The sequence below is a fragment of the Macaca nemestrina genome, chromosome 8, assembly GCF_043159975.1.
Source record: "Macaca nemestrina isolate mMacNem1 chromosome 8, mMacNem.hap1, whole genome shotgun sequence".
NCBI classification, from domain to species: Eukaryota; Metazoa; Chordata; class Mammalia; order Primates; family Cercopithecidae; genus Macaca; species Macaca nemestrina.
The window spans coordinates 131,872,729-131,886,974 of NC_092132.1; the positions used below are offsets into that span (position 1 = coordinate 131,872,729).

At 48.6% G+C, this 14,246-nt stretch overlaps 1 protein-coding gene and 1 long non-coding RNA gene across 6 annotated transcripts in view; one reads left to right on the forward strand and one right to left on the reverse strand.

The window, feature by feature from the left end:
* Positions 1–786: 786 nt before the first annotated feature.
* Positions 787–6,005, reverse strand: LOC139355897 (uncharacterized). Of its 2 annotated transcripts, none has more exons than XR_011607161.1 (3): positions 5,869–6,005; positions 3,463–3,604; positions 787–897 (listed from the first exon to the last, which is right to left on the reverse strand). It is a non-coding gene; the product is annotated as an uncharacterized lncRNA (long non-coding RNA). The 2 variants fall into 2 exon arrangements; XR_011607160.1 differs by having other exon boundaries at positions 5,621–5,929.
* Positions 6,006–6,153: 148 nt separating this feature from the next.
* LOC105482073 (bridging integrator 3) overlaps positions 6,154–14,246 on the forward strand; it is a 48,769-nt gene continuing 40,676 nt past the window's right edge. Inside the window, exon 1 of one of the 4 annotated variants that reach the window (XM_011741950.3) lies at positions 6,154–6,285. In XM_011741950.3, coding sequence (XP_011740252.1) covers positions 6,278–6,285 — 8 coding nt within the window. In that variant the 5' untranslated portion in view covers positions 6,154–6,277. The remainder of the gene's footprint in view (positions 6,286–14,246) is intronic. The other 3 variants (XM_011741951.3, XM_011741949.3, XM_011741952.3) reach the window with 3 other exon arrangements.

Below are 14,246 nucleotides of genomic sequence, written 5' to 3' on the forward strand. Positions count from 1 at the left end.
GGGATGCTCTGTGGCTTCAGCTGGGGGTGGATGGCTATCCCAGCCAGGGGACAAAAGTCCTGAGGCTACTCTATGCACCCACAGTCAGCCCAAACCCTGTTCTCCCATACTGCCTTCTGAGGTCAGGGGATATCCCCTGGCTGCTGACCTCTGGACAAAGCAACAGCCAAATCAAGAGGGACTTGGATTTGACCTTCAGTTCACCAGGCCTCATCATCTTCCTTCAGGGAGGCGGCAATGGCTAATGAGATGACTGTGAAAGTGAGTCTACTATAAATGCTAGCTTCCTCCCTTTTTGCTACATTATTTTCTGCTCCAAGGCAGCCTGGGTTTAAATGCCTCTCCTTCTCACTTAGCCAACTCTGTGACCTTGGGCAATTAGTTCAGCCTCGGTTTCCTCATCTGTAAAAAGAAGATGATCAGAGGAGCTGCCTCACCAAGTTACTGCAGAATGCATGATCTAATACATGTAAAATGCTTCGCCCAGTGCCAACGAGACTCTACAATGGTGGGTATTATTATTGGGAACTGCACAGGGCAGAGAATGGGGGTTGGGAGCATCCATACGCCAGCTCTGGGATGCCCAGGAAAGCAAAGCGGGGCTGAGGGAACAAACCACAGGCAGCCCCAGGGCTGGACATTCTCTATTGCAGCTAAGATCCTGGAGGCTGTGGTGGGGCATCTCACAGACCTTCTCCATCTAGGAGCACCCACTCCCACTCTTTTGACCTCATTTCCTGTAACATGGTGCCATATAAGCTTTTTGAGGCCAGAGCAGACCAAATACCTGTGAATACTTTATTTTGCAAAGAGAAAGTCAGCAGCAGCTACATCCAGATGAAATACTCGGATCTTGAGAGATGCAGAAATCGAATTATGTTTCTGTCTCTTCCTTTCCTGTTATAGTAAAAAGGTTATTTGTCCTAATGCTTAAAGTTCTTTACACAAATATTCATGGCCCTGTCACTTGAAAGGCCACTCAGATAAATAAATATCTGCTTTCCAGAGTGAAGCATTTGGGGGTGGGTGGTGAATGGGCTGAGGGGCTGGGCCAAAAGACTAGGACTGACAAGGTCAGCCTGCCCCCAAAACAACCAAGCAACCCAGCACCATTTTCTCCCTGCTTCAGCGCCTTCCCCAGCAGGGCCCAGAGCTCCCACTTCTGACACCTTGCACCAACAGGCTAGACCAGAACCTTAGCTCTCCAGCCTCACCAGTGCCAAGGTGGGAGCAAAGAGGGCCACATTGGGTAGGAACATCAGTCAAAAGTACTAGATACTGCCCCATGGAGATGGAGAAGAAGGGAGAAGGCAAAAGGGTGGGGAGTGGGGCGTGAGCACCAATCTCACCTCCCAGGAATGTCTCAACCCCAGCTAGAGCCATGAGGGCCCCAGCTCAAGGCAGCAGCCTTAGCCACACCACAGCCTGGCATGAGCCCCACATCACAGCCATCCTGAGCCCCACCTCAGGAGCCATGTCTTCAGTGATTTCCTCTGACTTCCCCTTCTGGGTGTACCCTGGAGCTACCTGGAGGAATAGGCCATCCAGACCCAACTCAGAATCTCAGGAGCCTTGGACTCAGTGGTCCTCCTGCCAGTTCTCTCCAGTGGGCACCTCCTATTGTGGGTCTGGGGGCATCTTAGAGCCTACCTGTCAGGGGGCTGCCTAGCCTGGACAACCCTTGGCCTGATGCCCAGGGAACATATCATCCTGGGGGGATTGTTTTCCCTACTGGTGCACTCTCCCTCACTCGAGTCTCCTCTTGGGTTCTGTGAGCTAATCAGAGAGAAGGAGGGGGAGGAGGGGGTGCTGCTTGCCTTCCCCGTTATCTGCAGCAATCCACGGTGACTAATGCTCCCAGTTGGTAAAAAGGCAGTGTAATCAAAACACTTTTTTTTTTAGTCCTTAAAGTTAGTCATTCTCCCAGAGTGGAGGAAAAAAAAAAAAAAAAAGCCCACAGCAGGCACCACGAGATGCAAGCTGAGAGGCCTGCACTGCTGGGTGGAACCAAAGCATTGGCTGTGGCAGCTTCTGCGGGTCAGAGGCCAGGGCTCCTCCTCCTCTGGGCCCTTGGGTATCCTTCCTCCACACCCGCTTTTGTTCTTGCTTTCCCCAACATCTGGGCCTTCTGATCCCTGAAGGACATCCATGCCATGTCAGGGGCTGCCCTTTCATCTCACCCTGCCCGGTGCTGCCACCTGCTGGCCTGGCGCTCTCCGTGCTGGAGGAAGCATATAAAAGCTCCCAGGATGAGGCCCAGCTTGGCACCCTGGTCGTAGGGTGATACTCCCTCCATCCACAACCTGGCTATTTAGTAGTGGTGCTTATCCTGGTTCCATCTGCCTGCTGGCTTCTGACCTGACTGTGCCTCGACAGAACCATAGGTTGTTGGAGGTCAAATGGCAAACTGTAGTGGCAAAAGCATACGGATCAAAGCTAGGGTACTCAGGTCAGAAACCCCATTTCAGTGCTTCATGAAGCTATACTACAGCTTCATGGCTATACTTCAGCTCCATCATCTGTGAAATGGTAATAATGGTAGTATCCACCTCACAGGGTTGTGGCAAGGATTAAATGTGAACTGCAGAGAATAGTGCCTGTCATGTCATGAGTGCTCAATTATTATTGACTTATAATAAAAATAATAACAATAAAGTGGAATATAAACCATCTCATTGCCCTTTCTTGTCCAAGGCAGACATGACTAATCAATCACAGAACTTCCCCACTGATGGCAGATTCCCCAGAATCCTCAACACTGCATTCCAGGCAGACAATCAGAGCAGGCACATGGGATGATATCCATTCTCCATCCTAGATCTAACCTGGACCTCTCCCATTGCAGTTAAGGAAAATGAGGTCCATAGGAGGGACAAGACTCCCTCAAGCCACTTGGAGGCAGAGCCACAGGTCAGACAGGCGTTCCTGGTTCTGCCTGCTTCTTGCTGGTCTGGCTTCTGATGTGTCACTTCACCCTGACCTTTGAGCAGTCCGTGTGGGCTTCCTGCCACTGGAAATCTCACCTGATTTCTTCCATCTTCTCCCACCCTTGCTCCTCCTATGTCCTTGCCCCTCAAAGGCCCTGGGAAAGCTATTGTTCTGAGACATCCTACTGAGCAGGTGCAGAGCAGGGAGAAGTGGGGCAGTGAGGCCACATAGAAACCTGAGGCCTGTGTCTGAATATCTGCAGGAGCCTCCCTGAGGAATCAAGACCTTTAGGGCTCCAAGAGAGCTGAGCCCACCAATTTGGCCCTGTCACATTCAGTTTTCAGCCTTAGCCCGGTGCTCTAATGAAGCCCCTGACAGCCCAGGTCCAGGTTCTGGGAATGCTTACTCTTTACTAATGAGAGTTGGTATGGTGAAGACTCAGGGGCCAGCCCTAGACTTCTGTGTGGGAAAAGCTGGGAGAGGACAGGACATGACAATCCCAGAGATGAGGGTCATGGGGAAGTACCTGCTTACCAACTTCGGAGTAAAAACTCCAAGGAAAAGTTGGGGGCTGATGGCGGAGCAGGTTCTGCTGCTGCTTTTCCTCTCATAAACAGCTTTGCCCAGAAGTAGACCTCTGCCACCTGAACACTCTTTTAACTTCAGGCTCAGACTTCTGGGGAAGAATCAGTATTTACAAGGCTTGAAACCAGGAGCATCCACCTCTACCCAAAGCGCCTCCACTCTCAGCTTCTACTTAGAAACCCAATTTTCTCTTTTCCATTCCTTCCCTGCAGGGGCAGGATCAATCTGTATCATGCTGTCCCTTTGGTTATAAATAAGAAAGACATAGCTCCTGACCCTGTAGGCTGAGTTTTTCACAACAGTGGGAAGTGTTTGTGTGTCTCCATGTTCAGCTCCCCAGGGATCAATGCCTCATGGCACAGCAGGCTCAGGACAGCAGGATGCCTGACTGTCCCTCCTCAGCCCAGTGCCCCTCTAGCTGAGTGAATGAGCCACAGGTAAGGAGACCAAGCAGGCACATTCCAGACAGACTCCTGGGAGGACACCATTCTTTTTAGTAACCTCAAAGATCCTGCTGGTGGCATTAAAGATTTGAGGTGACTTGTCAACTGCACAGCCCCAGAAAAATTCATATTTAGCTTTATCCAAGATATCGCCAGTTCCTCAGACCTGCCCACTTCTCTGGGCTTGCCCCTCTGTTCACCTGTCTTTCCCATTCTCCTATTTCCCCAGGGTCTCTAGAGTCAACAAGACAGCTGACTTGGAACCTTGCAATGTTGGAGACTTTGGGAATGTGATCTACCCACTCTATCTTATAGATGAGGGGACCAAGGCCACAAAGGGGATGTGACTTATCTGAGGTCAGTTACAGTGTCAAAGGTGGAACTAGAAATAGAGTCCCAGACTCCTCCAGACTTGTAGTTCAAAACTTATCCATTCTAGACCTCTAAGATGTGTCCACTGTCCTCCAGCCCTGAAACAGACTTCTCCTAGGATATGGCAGTTACCTAGGCTAAAATTTGGAAATAATTATCCCTGTGGGGCATAACTGAGGGAGGCAGAACATGGGGAAGGGAGGAAGCAGGTGGGAGAACTATTCACAGGTGCTAAATGCCAGGAGTCTCCTAAACCCGCAACAGCCCTTCCATCCATCACACTCTCTGCAAAGCAGCAAGGACTCTCTCTCTCCCTTCACCCACACTCTCTGCCCAGGCTGCCCTTTGGTGACTTCTCCTCGTCCTCCTTACTCTTCAAGGCTGCTCTTGTTCTCATTTTGGCCTGTTTCCTGAGGAACAACATGGTAATGAAGCTGATCTGCATGATGTGCTTGGGGACCCAACCTCCATTGGAAACTTTGAGTCAAACCATGGACTCTCAAGAATGGAAACAGAAAACACAAATGAGAGACTGCATCCTGTGGCCCACCCTCCTACCCCTCCTGCTCAAGCCCTCTACTCCACCCTAGGAGGTCAGAACAAATCATACACTACTTCTGCTCTAGGTCATTGGTCATATCTTTCACGCTAGGTCATTGATTAACAACTCCCTAAGCAGTCCCTGAAGCACTCCTGGTCCATTTTAGGAAGGAGAATTCCTAGAGAGAAGGTCACTGGGGGCCCAGTAGCATCTGCACAGGCCTCACTGCCTTCTTGTCTCTCTTCTAAGGCAGGGAGGTACTAAGGGATGAGGAAACCAAGTCAGCCCAGAATCCCAGGCAACTTGTGAGCCACAAGGCCCTGAATTCTGACTTTAGGAGACCCAAGGCAAGTCAGCTGCTTGTTGGACCTGTCTGTGTCTTAGCCATGGTAAGTTCCCTCTGCCTGGAGCCTCCTCACCCCTCATCTCAGATTCACCTGGCTAGCCCTGATTCTGCCTTCAGGGCTTGGCTTACACACTGGCTCCTCCTGGAAGTCTTCCCTAAAACTCCATGTGCTGCCTCAGGGTCCCTTTCCAGGCTGCCACCACACCTCATTCTATCCCATCATATAGCATGACTGTAATTGCCTGCTCGTCTCTCCCTCCAGGAAAGTAGCTCTGGGAAGGAACAAGGGCAGGGCAGATATTTCCTTGAGATGGTTATATCCTAAGATTGGCTCAGTACCTGACACTAATATTAGTACAACTAATATTAGTTAAATGAAGGAATAGAAAGAATGGGGCAATTTACATCACTTGAGTCCTGTAGAGGAGACCAAAGGGAAGTGCTGAATGGCAGGGAGCAACCCATACTCTGCATCTTCTCGTGTTGAATAAATCTACAGAACATTCCAACCTGAAAAGGACCTAGGTATTGATATTCAGAGCCCTGTGCCATCTTGGAGGGGAAACGTCCATTTGTTTGTAACAGGTAATGCATGTGTGGTGTACAAACTGTAAAAGATAGGAAACAGCATTCAGAAAATGTAAGTTTTCCACCTTCTCCATCTTCAATGGCTTCTTCTCCCATAGACAATTGCTGCCACTGTATCTGGATTAGAAACCACTTGACAGAACAGGCTGGCTAAGGGCCCCGCGTGGACCTGTGAAGAGATCTTTAGGAGTCAGTGTTGAAGGCAGAAAACGGCCCCAGAGGTCCCCTTCATCCCCCGTTGCAGCCTGAGTCTCTAAGTGCTAGGCCAGAGCCAGAGGGTCGCCGGCAAGCGAAACTGCACAGCCAGCATGCTGCAGCAGAAGGGTTAACGCGCCGGGCTCCGCCTCCCAACCGCCTCTTCCGGGCAGAGGGGCGGGATCTACGTCACTTCCTGGAGACTGGCTGAATCCGGAAGTGATCCCAGAGGAACGAGTTGTGGCTGAGGACCCCGGCGGCAGGCCCAGGTTCGGGACCATGAGCTGGTGAGTGAGGCCCGGGCGGCGGGAGCTGCTGGACCCGCGGACCCGCGAGGCCCCTGGCCCTGCGTCAGTGCCGCGTCCCGGCTCTCCCCGGTCCCGCGCGACCCCTCCGCCCCAGAGCAAGGCCCGATAGCCCCTGCCCTAGGGTCGTTCCCTGGGTGCTTTCCCGGAGTCGCCATCTCTCAGCAGGACTCCCTGGGAGAGTGGCGGAGGATCCTCTTAGCCTGGGACTCTGCGTCTGACCCCTGTTTTGCCGGACTCGTGTCCTCCTAGCTCCTTGAAGTGAGGGACTTCCTTGTTCCCTCCTTTTTTAAACACCCATTGAGGTGGAGTCAGTGTCGTCTTTCTCCCCTGTGGGCATCTCTGCCCCGCGCCAGTCCCTCCAGAGCTGTGGCCCTTTCTGTGGCAGCCTGGACCCAGTTCACTAATCAAAACCCACTCCCTTTTGGGTAACTATCCTTTGCACCACTTAACAGTCTTCAAAAGACAGGGAAAACTTGCTTCTCTTCTTAAAGGGGCCAGAATTACACCCCGCACACACCCTCCCACTGTGGGATTGGACTGGTTTTAATCATTCCAGGGCTATTACTCACTGCCTGGCCTCTAAATAGGCATGGTTAAGTTTAAACTTATGGGAACTATCATGCCATAAGAAAAGAAGCCAGGGAGTCTTAGAGTAATAGAGTCATAATTGCAGTTGCTGCAGAATGATGTGATACTTGGGTCATAGCAAACACTTCATAATGGTGTATTTATTTTGTAAGACTCGGTTTGCCCAAAAGGCAATCCCCATTTGTTGCTCTCGATTATTTATGTTCACAAGAGAGAATTGTGACTTGCCTGCCTTCCTGGGGCTTTCTTAGAGGATACTCATATGCAGGACCTTACCTTAACCGTCAGGCCCAAGGACCTGTATAGCCACAACCCTGGAACTCAGGCGATTCAACTATAATGTGTGAATAAATTGACCCCCAGAGATGTACAAGATTAATCAGCACATGGGCATAGGGAACATATTTGCCACTCTGTCCTCAGAGTCTAGTGTGCTTTTTTATGCAAAGTGCATGATAACCAGTTATGAATGAATGAAGATGGTAGAATATCCTTCAGGAAGACTTTTGCAGTTTAACTTTTGGCCATCGGTGGAGACCGCAAGCAGCTGATGTCAGTCAGTGTCAGGGATAGCGCTCTAAAGTAAAATGCAAACCATCTTTCCCCTCCCCCACCTGTTTCTTAGACCAAGATTGATGGACAAATGTGAGACAATCACCGCTAGCACGTGAGGGAAGCCCGAAGCAATGCCCTAATAAGCCCCCACAGGAGCTGCTGCTTCTACCTCCACCATTTGCTCCAGGAGGCCAATAGGGGGCTGGAGCCTTAAAAAGCTACCTTTCCTGTCTTGTGATAACCTAGATAGTGGTGGGCAAAGCGGCAGTTCTTCAGTTCCCTTTCCTGGAGGAATTACGTCCTTTCAGTGTCATTCTGGGCCCCCAGTCTTGGGATATAGATGTCCTCTTGGCTGCTGTGTCTTGAATCTTTAGAGTGTTCTTGCCTAATTTTTCAAAGTGAAAAGCAGGCAGTACAGGTGCTTTATATTGCCTAGATTGACATTTACTGTCTTTGCTTCACAAGTTGGGAGAAGAGCAGAGCAGAAACTAATAAAGGTAAATGATTCTCTGGGTGATCTGCAACAGGTTGTTTTCACCTGTCTCACAGAAAGTTTCCCTTCTGAAAAAAATAGTAGCCCATTCCTTAAAGGTTAGCCTGTCAGGTTGGAGAGAATTGAAATTGACAACTGTCTAACAAGAGCTGAGGTTTTCATCTAGTAGCTTTAATTTACCAGTACATGCACATCTTGGTACCTCCTCAGACTGAGAGTCACAACCAGAAGGGTGGCTTTGTCCCTCAAAGCTGAGATTCTTTTCTCTTCCCCCTTAAAGGGCTTCTACGTCATCTCTTGCGTGGACTCTGACCCTCTCAAAGAGAGGAACAGCACCGGCGCCTGGGCACACAATCACACTCAGTTCCTAGCTCAATGGCTGGCAAGGAGACCGGGGCTGGGTCCTTCTGATTCACTCCCTGAGCAGTTTTCCTGCCCCCAGAATGAATCCATCCATTCATGTGAGACTGGAATTCTCATTAGGGGAAGAGACCAGAGTGACGTAGAGCCATCATGGGAGGCTGATGCCCAAGGTCAAGTTCACCAAGTACATGGGCTGTGCCAAGCCATCATTAAATAAGGCCCAGGGGCACATGGCCCATGGTCCCCAGAGGGTAACCATTGTTCTGGGCTAGGCTGAGCTTTCAAAATGTCACAGTGAGAAATGTCCAATATTGATGCCCTTTGCACACTGTGGACTTTGCATGAAGAGTGAGAGGCCTTTGTTCCCTGCTTGCTCTGTGCAGGCAACCCGCCCACCCCCTGTTTGTTTAGTGGGTACCTGCTGTCTTCCTGCACCATCTACCCATCCACTCAGCCACCACCCATACACCCATCTGCCTTTCAGCAGAGTGACCCAGTGGTCTGTCCTACTAGGAAGAAGGCCTTTGATAGTCACATCTCATGTCACAGATTCACTTCTTGGCCTCAAGCCAAATGCTTCTCTCTCCCTCGCTCTCTTTTTCTCTCCCTCCCTCTGCCCCACCTCCTTCCCACATTTGCCCCCCTCCTCACTTTCTCTCTCTCTCTCTCCTCTCCTCCCCACTCACCCCCTCCCTCCTCTCCTCCCCACTCACCCCCTCCCTCCCTATTTCTGTCTCCCTCTTGTCTCCCTTTCTCCCTTCCTGTCTCTCTCTTCCCTGTTTTCCAGCGTATACTCAGGTGGCTTTATTATGGTATGCAGGGAGAATTAAGTAGAATTAAGAATAGCGATCCTAATCTAAGCTGGCTCCAGGAATTGTAGCCTCCCGTTGAACCATACACCTTTGATGATTTTAGGCTTAAACGATGAGGAAAAGGGAGTACTGGAAGAAATCTCCCTATACCTAGGGGTCCAGTAGTTTGACGAGAAAGAAGGAAATTAGAGGCAGAGCAGATAAGTGTGAGTAGGAGTTAGAGTGCTGCGTTCAGGTTCTGGCTCAGCCACTCACAGTGCAGCTTGGTCAAGCATTGAACCGTTCTCTGTCTCGGTTTCTCCATCTGTGGCATGGAGCGTCCATTCCCGCTAACAGTTTGCCACCTGAGCCTGCTGTGAAATGAGTGGAGTGATGATATTTTTCTGACTCTTCTAGGATCTTCTGCCACTGTCTGCCCTTTGCACTTTGGTGTTCCTCACGCTTGATCCTTTTTGTTTCTTTCCTGTTCTCACCCTGTATTCCCTTGCCATCATCTTCAGGATAGAGGCCCAACTCTGGGCCAGGGCTTCTGAGGCTCTCTGGGCCTGGCTGTCCGTCTTCACTCTGTGTGTGCCATGCTCCAAGCTTCTCCTGCTCTCTCATGCCCTTGTGCCTCTGGATAACTGTGCCTTCTGCCTGAAATGCTTCTCCTTCACTCACACCCTGTCCACCAGGCCAGCATCCACTCATCCTTCAAGCATCAGGCCACGCTTCACCTCCTCTGAGGGTCTTCCCTGAACGGCCCCCCACACCCTGCCATGCTGCACTGGGTGCTGCCTCTCTGACCTTCTCTTCTGACTTTCATCAGCATCTGTACTCCACTGGCTGGTTTACTTATCTGTGAGTTCTTGAGCATGGGGACTGTCTTGTGGTCACCGCTATTCCCTAGCACTGTTCCTGGCAGTCAGGAAGTGTTTATTAAATGTATGAATGGGGCCTTTTTTCCCTTTTCCTGACTTGCCTCAGCTCAGGAAAAATGTTAAGATAAAAACGTGCCGAACCTACAAACCACTTCCTAAAATGAAGAGCCTCTGAAAGTACTATTGTTAAATTAACTGACACAAGTGGCTTCCAGGTCAGGCTGCCTGTGATTTCTCCTCCCCACTCCTCTCTGATCCTCCACTCCAAACTGCTTTACTGGGTTTCTTCTGTACTTCCATAGTGCTTCTACTGTAGCGCTTCTGCGTCCTTCTAGGTGTCACCGACACGCACCTCCCTTCCACACCAACCCCATGAGAACAGGAGCGACATACACCTTCTTCATCTTTATGTACACATAGTGGGTATCATGCACATAGTGGATATCTAACAGGTAATTGTTAAATTAATGGAATGTAAAGAAAGAAGGGTAAACTTCTGGGTCAAACAGAACCATTATTCAAGTCCTTTCCCCTATGATTACCATTGCTATCTCACATGTGTAAAGTGCTTCTAACTTTTCAGATGACTTTCCCATCCTTTGTCTGACTTCATGCTTACGTCTGGGCAAGCAGTGCAGTCTTATTATCCCCCTTGGCAACTTACTAGAATTCACTCAGCCAGCACCTGGCAGAACTGGAACTAAAACCTGTATCTCCTAAGTATTCTGTCCCCATGATCAGGAATATTAGAAGAGTGGCAGACCATTCCCAAGCTGACTGGATCACGGAATTTCGCTTTGCTGGGGTGTATTGACACTAGCAGGTTGGTAATGAATCACAGGGAGTTGTCAGTCTTCACACACAAGTGATAGAGGAAGTCCTTGTGCCATGCACACCTCTAGGTGTTCTGTAACTGGCTTAGCTTCTTCTACCTATGGGGCTCCTGCCTGGGGCAGCCTCACCAGTCGTGTCCTCTGTGACTTTGGACACACCAAGCTTTTCTTCCTCTCTGGAGAGCATAGTAATGCCTTGAAGACAGGGGCCCTATAAAATGTCTGTGAGATTCTGTATGTGAGCTTGCTCTTATTTCAGATGTTTAATGAGAGGAGAAGGATGTCTCCCAGATCTTGGAGCAGTCAGAAAGAGTCAAGTGTCTTGAGTCCCATAGCTACTTAGTCAGAGGTGTTATATGTATTATACTCTTTAAGGAAATCTGCTGGGGTAGTCTTTAGAGTCCGTTGTTAACCTATTAGAGTTGTTTTCCCAAACTCATTATTTTGGTGGCTAATCCATCAAATAGGGCCCAGTATAGTGCGATGCACATACATGGTACTCAACAAATATTTGTTGATTTAATGCTTGTTCAACATTTATAATGTGCAAAAGTCTGTGCTAAATGTTGAGGAACATTTAAAAGACTTGCATGAGTCAGTCTCTGTCTTCAACCAGAGTATGGAAAGTGCTAGGGATTCAAAAGGACAACCGATCACTAAATGTCAGCGTGGCATCATCAAGAAAGACTTGAAGCAGGAGATGTAATTTTAACTGAACCTTGACTTAGCAAATACGTGCTGTTTCAGTGGGAGTGAGAGAAGGATCCAGGTTAGAAGCATGGTATGAAAAAGGTGTGTGGAGTCAGAATGTGTCAAGAGTGTGTGGACTGTCAGGAGGCCAGCTTGGAGGTGGTAAATAGTGGTTTGGGTAGAGGCTGCGTTGGGGAGAATTGGCACTCCACCTCAGAGCCACGTTATACAGTGCTTTCAGTGCCATGCTGAGGACTTGAAATTGAGCCTAGGCTTTTGAAAATTGAAGGCTTTTGAGCAGGGAAGTGGCATGGCCAAAGCAATGATTTAGTCAGATTATTTTGGCAGTGCCTGCAGGATAACTCAGAAGAGAAAGAATGGAGCCAAGGACGCTAACTTGGACAATAGTTTCCTTTTTTTTTTTTTTTTTTTTTTTTTTTTTTTTGAATCGGGGGGTCTCACTGTTGCCCAGGCTGGAGTGCAGTGGTGCAATTACAGCTCACCACAGTCTCAAACTCCTGGGCCCAAGCCATCCTCCTGCCTTAGCCTCTTGAGTGCCTGGGACTATACGTGTTAGCCACCACACCTGGACTAGTTTCCACAATTTTTTGAACACAACTCACAGTTAGAAATACCTTTGATGTCACAACTCACACACACACTCTTATACTTGAAATAAAAGTTTCACACAGTATGTGTGCAATGCACTCTGATATTTTCTATTATGTTCTTGTTCGTGGTTTTTTGTTTGTTTTTTGAGACAGGCTCTCGCCCTATTGTCCAGGCTGGAGTGCAGTGGCGCCATCTCAGCTCACTGCAACCTCTACTTCCCGGGTTGAAGCGATTCTCATGCCTCAGCCTCCCAGGTAGCTGGGATTACAGGCATGCATCACCATTTCTTAGTAGAGACTGGGTTTCGCTAGGTTGACCAGGCTAGTTTCAAACTTCTGGATTCGAGTAATCTACCCGCCTCGGCCTCCCAAAGTGCTAGGATTACAAGCATGAGCCACTGCAGCCAGCCTTGTTTGTTTTTTTAAAGAATGACCCACCTCAGTTGACTTTTTTTTTTTCTTCCTGAGGTGAGTGCATATGATTTTTTAATTTCATGACTGATTTTGATCTATGTGTACAACGGAAGACTGTGTAGCAGTTTAAATGATCTTTGAGTGATAGATATTCTACAAAGACCTCAAGTTTGAAAACCACGTATCTAAGAATATCGTTACAAATACTCAGACTATAAGCTAACATCTTTGACTCCAGCAACTGAAGATAGGGTTGCTTGTATATCTGGTTGTTTCACTGGGTTAATAAGAAATACAGAAGGGGCAGCTGTAAAGAACACTGGCTGAGTTATTTCTAAGAAGTTATTCCATAGATTTGAAAACTGTCAATTGCTTTCCAGAAAAGAAAACTCAAGTGAACAAAAGCTCATACGAAGATGTTTGGTCCTTTTAGTAATCAGGAAAAACAGATTAAACCAACAATCAGATGCCGTTTCACAGCCATCAGACTGGCAGAAATTTTAAAGCCTGACAATGCCAAGTATCTGAGGATGAGGAACAGTAGGAACTCACATACACTGCAGGAGGGGGTGTAAACTGGAGATTTTGCGGTTGGAACAGTAGCTGTCCCCTACGCCAGAGAAACTGCCGGGGCTCCATGCAGCAGGGAACACATGCAGGAGTGTGAGGGGCATCGTCATGTCCAGATGCCCAGCCTCTGGAGAATGGGGAAACAAATTGTGATGTCTTTATGTGATGAAATATTATGGGCAACAAAAAAAATGTAGTAGTTAAAATGGGTAAAATAGAGCTTTGTGTACCAATGCGGGCAAATCTCAAGAATCTAATGCTGAATGTAAAAAGCTAGCTTCAGAATGATACATTCAAATAAATAAGAATGATACACTCAACATTGCAGGCCGGTCACGGTGGCTGACGCCTGTAATCCCAACACTTTGGGAGGCCAAAGCAGGCAGATCACTTGAGGTCAGGAGCTCAAGACCAGCCTGACCAACATGGTGAAACCCCATCTCTACTAAAAATACAAAGATTAGCCAGGCATGGTGGTGCACGCCTGTAATTCCAGCTACTAGGGAGGCTGAGGCAGGAGAATCACTTGAGCCCAGTAGGCGGAGGTTTCAGTGAGCCAAGATCATGCCGCTGCGCTCCAGCCTGGGTGATAGAGCGAGACTCCATCTCAAAAAAAAAAAAAAAAGAATGATACATTCAACATTGCACTATTTATATAAATATTAGACCTATAAGGCAATACTGTGTTTTGCATATGGACTTAAGCTTACACAGTAAAAGTATGGGAATAGTACTAAATTCAGAATAGTGGTTACTCTAGGATAACAAGGAAGGAGAGAAGGAAATGGAATCTCAGGGGCCAGTCGAGGTGGCTCACACCTATAATCCCAGCACTTTGGGAGGCCAAGGCAGGAGGATTGCTTGAGTCCAGCAGTTGGAGACTAACCTGGGCAGTGTAGTGAGCCTCTCTACAAAAAAAATTAAAAATTAGCCAGGGGTGGTGGTGCAAGCCTGTAATCCCAACCCCTTGGCAGGCTGAGGCAGGTGGACTGCTAGAGCCCGGGAATTCAAGGTTGCAGCAAGCTATGATCACGCCACTGCACCTCAGCCTGGGTACAGAGACCCTGTCTCAAAAAAACTAAGAAAAAAAAAGAAAGAAATACAATCTCAGGGCCTGATACTCAGGGAGCTTCAACAGTGTCTGTACTGTT